A 10567-nucleotide genomic window follows, 5' to 3' on the forward strand; every position below is an offset into this window, starting at 1 on the left:
AAGTACAATGCTTTCCTTAACGTGAGTTTGTTGAGTGCCATTACCCCTTAAAATGGCAGCTCACCTTACCTTAAAATTACTTAAAATCAGGCAATAACGCAGACAGCATTTTCCTTGCCCTCCAAACAGTCCCTTGCCATGCTGCCCCTTGCTTCCACTGTCTCTCCTGCTGCCTGCACCAGCACTACAACCCCTGCTTCCTTCCTCAGGTTACAGTGCTGGCAAAAACAGTGGTGCAGACCATTCTGATTCATAGTTCCATTGCAGTACAGCCATGGACACAGTACACGTTGGGTTGAAGAAAACAAGTCAGCCCTTACTTGCCTCTCTGCCACTACAAGAGTAAGTATAATTTCCATGCAAATGAATTTCTGTAGATTCATTCAATGCATATGTAAACACACAATTAGTTTGTTGGCATTAAATTTTTTATGGTGTTAAGGCAGACATAAAGAAACATCATGGAATGCTTACTGAAAACTTAATCTTCAACATAAAAAGAACAGCATCAAAACTGAAAAAAACCCAATTTAATAATTAGCAGTACTGCAATTACTCAAATTTCAAGAGTTTTTAAGTTTAGTAGATACAAAAAGAAAAAAAAAAACTAACAACAACCCCAAACTCATATTTACATATTAAATTTTTTAAGAGATGTGTACAGTTTCAGGCAGAAAGATTATCTCAGTTCAACTGTCAGGCACAGCAACCTAGAATTCCAGATCCCAGACTTCTGGAACAATTCTTTCAGTCACACTTCTTAATTTCCATTTCATCTGAGGTTGATGATGAAATGGATCCGAGGAAGTCCAGTGTCAGAAAATCACAACTAGTCATAACACTGCCACCCAAATTCACGGGGTGGGGAGGGGGAAAGGCTCTGGATTTAGTAGATTAAGGGGCTAAAATGATGGATAAATCTGAAAATTACAACTTAGCAAACCAGACTTTAAAGCTTTTCAGAGCTTGAAAGCACCTTTGAATTTTAACGTGCTGGCTGTCCCAGCAGGCAACTAGAACTGACTACCTACACACCTCTGAAAACAAGTTTTTTCCTATCAATCACTTTTTAAAAAAGGTCACGCCCTTCATCAAAAATTAATTATTCAAGTGGTGCTGTCAAAAAAATGAAACCTAGTAATTAATTCTCATAAAATATTTTCAACTTGTATAGCTGAAACCTTACACTTTTATATAACCAATTCTTAATAAAACAAAGAAAATAAATGCAGTCTCTGTAACTAAGTAGCATTTATTTTGTAAAAAAAACAAAACAATGAATTGTCAGGGACAGGAAAAAATATTTATCAGATAACAACCTTACACACTTGTTAAAGAAAATGTAGTTTGAATTAAGAAATTTAAAGTGCTGAAGCTGCTAAATGGCAGAACCAGGCCTCGTCCCTTGTACAGCCCTAATCCAAGGCTGGTTTAAAACTTAGTCAAGTTAATCACTTGAATAGAGAACAGAGAAACAATAGATGAGCAACCGCATACACAGGTGCTCTCACAAATGCAGGTGTTTCTAGAAAAAATCAGCATATGTGAATAGGAATTGCTTGTTCAAAGACCAAGTGTACTTGAAGGATTGTGTGAGTTAAAGCAGGCAGAAAGAAGGTCATGATCCAAGGAGGACCTTGGAACCAAGGCAGAGACTGGAACCAAACAGATTAGTCAGCTGGGACAGGGTCAGGTGATGGGTTCGCAGAACTGACAAGACTAAAGGAAACTTCTAAAAACTTTGGACATGAACTAATGATTCGATAAGTCTATATAAGCTGCGCTGCATCCCTTTGTTCTCTGCCACTCGCTGGGGTGGTGGCCCAGCTCTGTGTTGTGATTAAAGCACGCCTAGTGGTACCCACGTCTGTGTAAATTTCTCCTTTAACACCACTACTGAAAATAGATATTCCCTTTACCTCATTGACCTCTCTTCGTTGCTGTTCTTTCCTTTTTCTCCTTTTGTTTTTTTTTTTCTTATCTGTAGATGATCTTCCCTGTGATGCCTGAGATTTGCCAGCGCTTTGGCCACTTCTTCCTTTTCCAGGCTCCAAACCAGCATCAGTTTCAACTTGTAGTAAAGCAAAACGAGATGCAGTGGTAGGAACTGAACTGATTACAGTAGATGCCATTGCAGTATCTGAAATTCTACTGTGCTGGCTTTTAGTTATTAGGTGTCCTAGGAAAGTAGCACAGAAATAAGAATGAAAACAACGTTTGACCAAACACTCAATAATTCATATCTGTTAGCTGCAGGGTTAGTATTTAAACCCAAACCCAGTATTATTTCTTTGTATTTTTCCTAAGGTGTATTATCTTAAGTATTCAAACAAGACCTGAAAAGTAAAGGATAATCTATAAGAAAACCAGAGGTTTTTAAAGCTATTGCATCTGTTCCTGAGAGGTTATGTTTGATGAAAATAACATGGAGAAGACTCTGAAAGAAGTTCTTTCATGTTCCAGAGCAGTGGGGGGATGAAGGGGAAGGGAAACATACGGGAATAATGCAGTGCTCCAAAATTTTCAGATGCCACCCTGGCATATGGTCTGAGAAAGAAAGCAAGCAGGTATTAATGTGTATGCAGGCGCAAGTCTGGGGTAAGCTGCCTTACTTCTTATTTTACAGGTGGTATTGTTTTGTTCCCAAGCCACTGTAGATTCAACTAGCAGTTTTCTCCACAGGAAGTGAGCCCAGCGTTGCGGCTGGCACTGTTCTCAAACACTAGGCTCTTACTCTTACAGCACAACACAGAAGACGGGTTGGGGGAAGGCAGAACTGGGAAACACGCTCATGCCCTCCATTGCTCCCTGCAGCTATAACCAACATGTATATCCCCATTATACCACTCCAAAGCACAAATCATCTATCTAGTGTAGAAGTTAAATTTATGCCATAAGAATATTTGGCTAGTTGCAATTCTTCTATGAAAAGTTTAGTGAATGAGGAGAAGATTGAAAGCGATGTTATTTCACAGAAAATATCTAGCTATGCTAATGTACTACAATAGAGAGGTACAGTGAAATAACATCTACTTTTTGAAAGTGCTGTTTGAAAGGAATCCTTAAGAGTTTGGCAAATGTGAACATAATGTTTGCATTGAACAAATGAACAGAATGTCTGCTTACATGGTCTACAATCGTCTACAAATGTGTTGCTTGTTAACTACTGTTACAGAAGAACGAGAATCTACAGAAATTTTGAGAGATTGTTTTTATTACTAAATTCCAGACTTTCCCAAGGATAAAGCTGTGCAGGTGCTCTAAAGATGCTCAGACATATCAACACAAAACAATTCTGTTACCAATGCTATGCTATGGTAAATGGTCACTATGATGACCATTACCCAAAAGAATTCTTCAAAAGGAATATAACATTTTATTTCTCAGAGGTGAAAGAGCAAGTAAGCCAATACTGTCCTTATTCAAGTTTGCCTAAAACAAAGGTTACAGTCAACAGCATTCTTCTCCTACGAAAGTCACCCTACTCTATTTCTCTCAAAAAAAGAAAATGAAACTGATTGTATGAAGCTGGTTGTATCCTAAGAACAAAACAAACCTGACATCAAATTGTAAATCTACCTGATGCTGGTGTTCAGACTCTCTGATAAGACCACAACCACAGATCTAAAAAAACCCACATCAGTCACATCTAAACCACCATAAATAATTAATAATTGTTACTCTCTTTAGATTATTAAACAACAGGGCAAGTTTGGACTTTCCTGGATTTGTGTCTATGTTTTAAAATGCATTTTAATTCTCAATAACTATAGTTATCCTGCTTAAGAGCTTAGATACAGCAGAGATGTGCTCTTATTACTTGAACATGCATTAAGTTGAAACCTGAAACTCAGAGAAAAGATTTAAGACAACACCTTCGCAGGAAAACAGCACCAAAGGTAAATGCTGTCAGGTTACAACATGAACTTAGAATACTGGATGGTGCTGTTGGCACTACACCAGACTACAACAGTGTTAACACTAAGTTTGGAATCTCTCTACTGTATTTGGCTTAAAAAAAACCCCTAGCGCACTAAAGATGACTCTAGTCAGTCAAAAACTTGACATTTTTAGTCTGTATCTATTTACTGTGGTATATGTGGGTTTTCATAAAAACAGATGAACAGCACAGCACAGTCTTCATTAAAGCTGCCAGTTGCTAACGGTGCCAAATACTTCTTTTTTGCCCATACAATTTGGAAACATTTCATATTTGCAAGCTGCAGTGATAGCAGCTAGATCCTTTGGCAATACATTTTAAAAGAAAACATTGTCAAGATACAACTATTAGTCTAGAACATGAGACAAAGGAAGATGAAAAGAGGTTGGACCCAGCCATAGCAGCTGAAGCTCTGCATCACTATTAAACACAGCTGCAAACTCCTCTCTCCCTTTTCAGCAAATACAACAGGTTTACTTCTGCTGTCTGACTGTAGTAGGCATGCAATTAAGTACCCAGCTGACAAACATGTTAAGCAAGTACCACCCACAGAGTTCTGCTGTTATAGTTCACTGAAATACTTCAGTAACAACATGAAAATAATTTACATAAATTTATTCCTGAATTTCATTTGTTTCCACAGAACAGGAAAAATACATAGTAATGAGCTTGTAGAGGAAACTCTACAAATACATGAGATTACAGATTACTCTTCAGTTAAGTCTATAAGAAGTTAACATTGCTAACTCAGTAGAACATTTCAACACAGCTATTCACGTTACAGCAGGATCTAATAATCCCACTTCTGCAACACTAGAAGATGGATCCAGTGATCCACTGAGGCCTACCACAACGCAATCTTCACATTTTAATACCACACCTACAATTCTGACAGCCAGATCTTACCAAGCACCTAATATTCAGTTCCACGGTCTGACTCCCCTCCCCACAATGGACTGATCTAAAAGCTTTCACCTAAGCACTGATGGCTTGCCACCCCTTTTACAAAAGTCTTTTTTGTCCTTTAACAGAGGATTATAATTTGTGTTGTTCTTTATTGTTACAGACATGAACGGTCTTATAAAATTAAAGCACTGACATTCCTGAGCTTGAGGCTTTGCTTCAAAAGGCTTTCTGACCACACAAAAAAAGCACTCAAATACCACAGTGTTCCGTAACTCCACAGATGAAACTAGATCTGAAAAAGCATTTCAATTTTACAGTGGCTTGAAGAGTATGGCAGTCTAAGAAATGTTATGTATTTGTAACAGTTGGTTGACCAAAGCCTGTCTAAATGTGAGACAATTCCTTTGCTTACAATATGGAGCGCAGCAAAAGAAATCTCCAAGAGGGCAAAACAAAAGCAAAATGTGCCTGTGGCACCTACACAGCTCATTAATACCTCAAGTGAGACTGCATGTTAAAAAAGCCCAACAAACAAACATCAGTACATGGAAACAACTCCAAGTGTGTCACGCATTACCACAAGTTATATGCTTCTGAGAAGACCTTCTCTAACACACCAAGATAGTTACTAACTGTCCATTTTTATGTTAATGAAAAGATCACTTGTAATGGATTTCACAGTTGCAACATCACTACAGTGTTGATTCACAGGTCCCGCCAATAAATGACCCAGTTTCAAAACCTTCTGTTTTGCAAATCACTGTCAGGCTATTAGTTCAACTGTCTCTGCAACCTGTTCCAAATTATAAAGTTTGCAAGAAAAGTTCCCACAACCAAAATGACATATCATTCAGACTGATATATCACCAACGTAAGCATGATACACCACATAATTTCAAGGGAATGTAAAATCATCTGTTACAGCTAGCAAGCAGTAATTCTTTTGGTGCTCTACTCATTCCTAGGTCATATTCGTCTACAAACCATGTCAGCCTACATGAACAGATTATTTTGGAATTTGATACCAGATCAATGGATTATATCACATTGGTCCCATTAATGAAACATGTAATGTATTAAGGTCTGATACAGTGATTTTTAAGCACAAAATGCTTACTCTACCTTACGCTCTTAGTGAACAAAAAGACATGTTTAGAAATTTAAATTGTGACATGACTGAAAAGAAACGGTATCTTTCTAACTTCAGTTCCCTGAGGTGTACCAAGTACAGTCAGAAATATAAGACCCATCAATGCCCTGAAGAGCTTCAGTCTCATTTTAGACATGATGTAAAAAAGACTGTGGTTAATAAAAGTAAAACAGTCAGCTGGTGTTACCATAACTTGAAATCCTTTTCCTATCTTACCTTTACATTTACTTATATTTACACGTTGCAGGTAAAATAGCTTTTGAAATACTTCTAAAACCTCTACTGTAAATTGTCCAATACATACAAAGAAGCACATCTGCAAGTTTATTCTGTTTGAGCATCAGCAGCTTCCTGGCCTATGGTGCAGCTTTGCACATGTGCATGAGTTACCATTTACCTGGCAAATGTTCAAGCACCTCTAACAAGTGAGCATAACATCAAAATTTAGGAACCTCTGGTCTGATGCTAGCAGTACAACTTTAAGCATCTGTGAAATAATCACATGGCTTTAAATCTGGGGCTTTACGATTCAAGGAAAACATACGGAAGAGCCCAAAAACCCATTTCCCATTTAACCACTTTCATTGTCAAATAAACTGGTAATAAAGATGCAGGTTTTAGAAAACTTTGCAAATAGGGTTGTCATGCTAAAACTTCTTCCCACATACATCCACTTGTTTCTACCACTAATAATCATATTTATGGTAATATATGATCAATATACACTCTTAGTAAACACCTGAAGTATTGCCTGACTTCAGTACTTGCTTGTACAATGGAAATAACATTGAAATACGCAATGTAAATTTGTAAATGAAGGAATATGTCCATTCCCTCCAGGTACCAATCAGCCTTTGCACCATCTGCACATTATGTATTGACCTTTGCCTGTTTATGCATTTACCACAGCAAGTTCAATCTACTTTTCTTTATCGTTGCATTTACAGGAAGTTTTGCACCGGAGGTCCTCCCAGTTGGACAAGCTCTCTCCATTTGTTTTATGCCATCTGATCAAAAGCTATGCAGCTCCATTAAACAGCTCTATACCCTCAAAATTACTCAAAGTCATCAGCTTTTAAGTGAGTTTCACAAATCACTACAGAAAAACAAGCAACCAAACAAAACCCCAACCAACCAAAAAGCCTTGGTTCAGAAACCTACTGGAGAGCGGCAGCAGTGGCATGTGCGGCAGCAATTAACCCACGGCAAGTAAAGGGTCTTGCACAGTTTGAAAGGGAAATACGGTGAATTTACTGCTTCGCTTCTGTAAAATTCACGAGTTTAAGGACAAACGGTTTCTAAAACTCTGGATTAAAATGTAAAATCGATCGGGCAGGTCTGGCTTCAGTTTGTGCACAGAATGCTGACCGACAACGCAAGCTCCCTTGCTTTTCTTCCCGTGTTACAGCCCACCCAAAAAAAAAAAAAAAAAAAAAAAAAAAGAATCGGTTAAGCTTTACGGATAGGAACTTCAACAAATATTTGAAACTTCATGCTTACTTCACGGTGCGTGATCAATGCACCTTCGTTTACAAATTTACGTTGCGTATTTCAATGTTATTTCCATTTTACAAGCAAGTACTGCAGTCAGGCAATACTTCAGGTGCTTACTAAGAGTGTATATTGATCGTGTATTACCATAAATATGTATATTAGTGGTAGAAACAAGTGGATGTATGTGGGAAGAAGTTTTAGCGTGACAACCCTATTTGCAACAACAAACGCCGGCCCACCGAGCCACAGCCCGCGGTCGGCAACCGTTAACGGATCCGCACGGCGCCCCGACATCTGGCCTCCCAACCGCCGGGGCCGAGCGTGCCAGCCCGCCCCGTGCCACCGGGCGTACCCACGGCAGCCCAGCCGGTGCCGGTGCCGGGGGGGGCTGTCACCGAGCCGGGCTCTGCCCGTCCGCCGGTGCCCGAGGCGCTCACCGCGCGCGGAACGGCGGCGCCGTGCGGACGCGACAGCCGCGGCGGCGCCCGGCGGGCGGCGAGCCCGTTAAATCGATTGGGGGCAGGGAGAGCGGCGGTGCCCCGGGCGACCAAAGCACGGCCCCCCGACAGGCACCATCCTCCCCCGCCGCCACAGGCCCGCGGCCGCCCCCTTCCCGCCGCGGGCGGTGCAGCGGCGGGGAGCGGGGCACTCACCGCGGTGGCGGCGGAGAGGAGAGGAGCGCAGCAGCGGCGCCGCTGCCCCGGGGCTGGCGGTTGAAACGGGCAGTGGCGCGCGCCGCGAGCCCGCTGAGGTCCCGCCGCCCGCTGGTTGGTTGGGCGCCGCGCGTGCGCTGCGTCACCGCCGCCCGCGGCCGGGGCGGGCTCCTGGAGCCGCGGCGGGGCGCCCCGCCCCAGCCCCGGGCCGGCGCCGCCGCGGTCGCGCAGCGCTGAGCGGGGCGGGCCCGGCGGGGGCGGGCCCGGCGGGGGCGGGCCGGCCCGGGACCGGCAGCCGCCGCTGCGTCCGGCTGGTGGCGGCGGGATGAGCCCCCGTGAGGACTCGCGGTGTTGGTGGCCGGGGGGCGGGGCGGGCTGTGCTCGCGGCGCTCCGTAGCGCGTTTTAGCGGGACACAGCGGGAGAGGGAGCTGCGAACGGGTGGCATGGCAGTGTGGTAGGCCACCGCAAGGCACCGTCGCGTTGGTTTCACTCCCATGTTGCCGTCACCTGCATGTCCATGAGCGCCGTAACTGCCAGCGGGTAACGTCGCAGAAGTAAAACGCAGCGTGGGACAGTACAAGCCTGTCAGATAGCAGTCTTGTTAATTAGCAGAAGTAAGAGGACCTGCATGTTGTCTGGGACAGGGAGAACCATTTTGTGAGCTCTATTAAACTTGCATAAACGAGAACATAAATCACTGCTTGCCCCTTTCTCCCCTACGTGACTGCTTTACTGGCCTCTCATGGCCAGCAGTTCTCCAGCGATCACAAATGTGCCTCGTGTAGCTACCTACCTTAGCGTTAGGTGACATTGTAGTTACATCTTGAAATGGGTGTGTGTGGCATACAGAATCTGATGTCTGAATGACTACTTACTCTGCAGCATTGCAGCTACAGAAACCTCCAGAGCACCAGCTGACAGCTGTTGGTGACCGAGTTGTACTTTCCCTACACCTTCCCTTGCCTGTTTTGCATAGGTAAAGAACGGGTTTTTTCATTTCTGAAAATATCAAAAGAGAAGGAATTCATGTTTATTTATACAGTATGAGGTGTATGATAATGCATTTTCTTGAGAAGAAAGGTGTTCAACAATTCCTTCACTTTACACGGAGATGTAGTAAACAAGTACACACTTGAAACCATATTTACTTGTTTCTGTTTATTGCTTTTTTACTACAAACACTAAGTGAATGATACATACAGTAGTATTAAACAACAGTAGTTAAGGCTCAGTACTTCATGACAGTAAAAACAATCAAGCCCAATCTAAAAACAATCAAGATGAACCCCAGTCCTCACCTCAGAATTCAGCTGAACAATAGGTAATAATTAGGTAAAATTGTAAAAGATACAATCATTTGACATGTTAAGTGGTTTATCTATCTGATTAGAATGGAATATTTTGCAGTCTACCCAGAAAATTTTAAAACATACCACAAGATAATAGGTCCATTTATCATGCTGTAACAGCATCTTTATAATGTGGACAGATTTGAACTGTGCTTGCAGCATGAAAAAATGTAGTTCTTTTGTACCTACAGCCACACATGTTGTACACAAGACCTTGCCTAGACAACAGCAGAAAGCAGAAGCTCCCAAGTACATCTAACAATCTATGACATTTTCAAACATGACAGGCTGAAGTCCACCACTAAAATAAAACTAACCCTACAATCAGTGCTGCCACTTTTTGTATAGATATTTGATCTCATTTTCATGTTAATCTTATTTGAATGTGGACATTCTGGTCCCTGCCTGCAAGTTTGTGCAGCTGTTTAGCATTGCTTCTCCATGACCACTGTCCTCTTAAAAAACAGATTCACTTTTCATCCCAAACCCATTACTAACAACAGTATAGCAGTAAACCAAAGGACATGTGTAGTCCTTGCTCTGAAGCAGATAACAAATCCAGAAGAATAATTTGTCTGTGAAAGGACATGACCAGTACAAATAAAATAATATATTGGTTTATCTGGCTTATTTTGAGGATGCTGGATTTCATCCTTTGGGGTTTTTTTCCATTTTAGTAGTACAGAAAGAAATACCACACTTTGAGTTGCCAACAGGAATTCTTTAAATGTCCAACAGACAAAACCAGAAAGGGAAATAAGCAATTCTCTTAATTTCCTAAGCAAGCCGTAAAGAAGAAAAAAAGTAAGTACTTCTGTGTTCCTTTTCAGGAACAAATTTATCTTTATGTACTGATTTTGATCTCAAACACCATGGCTCATATAATATGCTTTTAGTAAAAAGCATACAGGAGCCAGGCATTATCAATACTATATGACAGTCTGACAACTAAATTTTCTAGCTATATATCAAAATAAATTAAATAGTTTGCTACTCTTTCTGACTCAAGAAAGTGAAGTACAATATTGTTTTAGGAAACCAAAGTTATGCAAGTACAGTGCACCTCACACTGCA

The 10567-nt window shown here is 41.5% G+C and overlaps 2 protein-coding genes across 7 annotated transcripts in view; one reads left to right on the forward strand and one right to left on the reverse strand.

Moving 5' to 3' along the window:
• Positions 1-9064, reverse strand: part of GKAP1 (G kinase anchoring protein 1) — a 31906-nt gene extending 22842 nt beyond the window's left edge. For 4 of the 6 annotated variants that reach the window (XM_080372785.1, XM_080372783.1, XM_080372784.1 and 1 more), the window contains exon 1: positions 1920-8136. In XM_080372785.1, coding sequence (XP_080228911.1) covers positions 1920-2132 — 213 coding nt within the window. In that variant the 5' untranslated portion in view covers positions 2133-8136. The other 2 variants (XM_080372782.1, XM_080372786.1) reach the window with 2 other exon arrangements.
• Positions 1-10567, forward strand: part of RMI1 (RecQ mediated genome instability 1) — a 153044-nt gene that overhangs the window by 71523 nt on the left and 70954 nt on the right. The window lies entirely within an intron of this gene.

This window comes from Falco punctatus, assembly GCF_963210335.1.
Source record: "Falco punctatus genome assembly, chromosome: Z".
Taxonomy (NCBI): Eukaryota; Metazoa; Chordata; class Aves; order Falconiformes; family Falconidae; genus Falco; species Falco punctatus.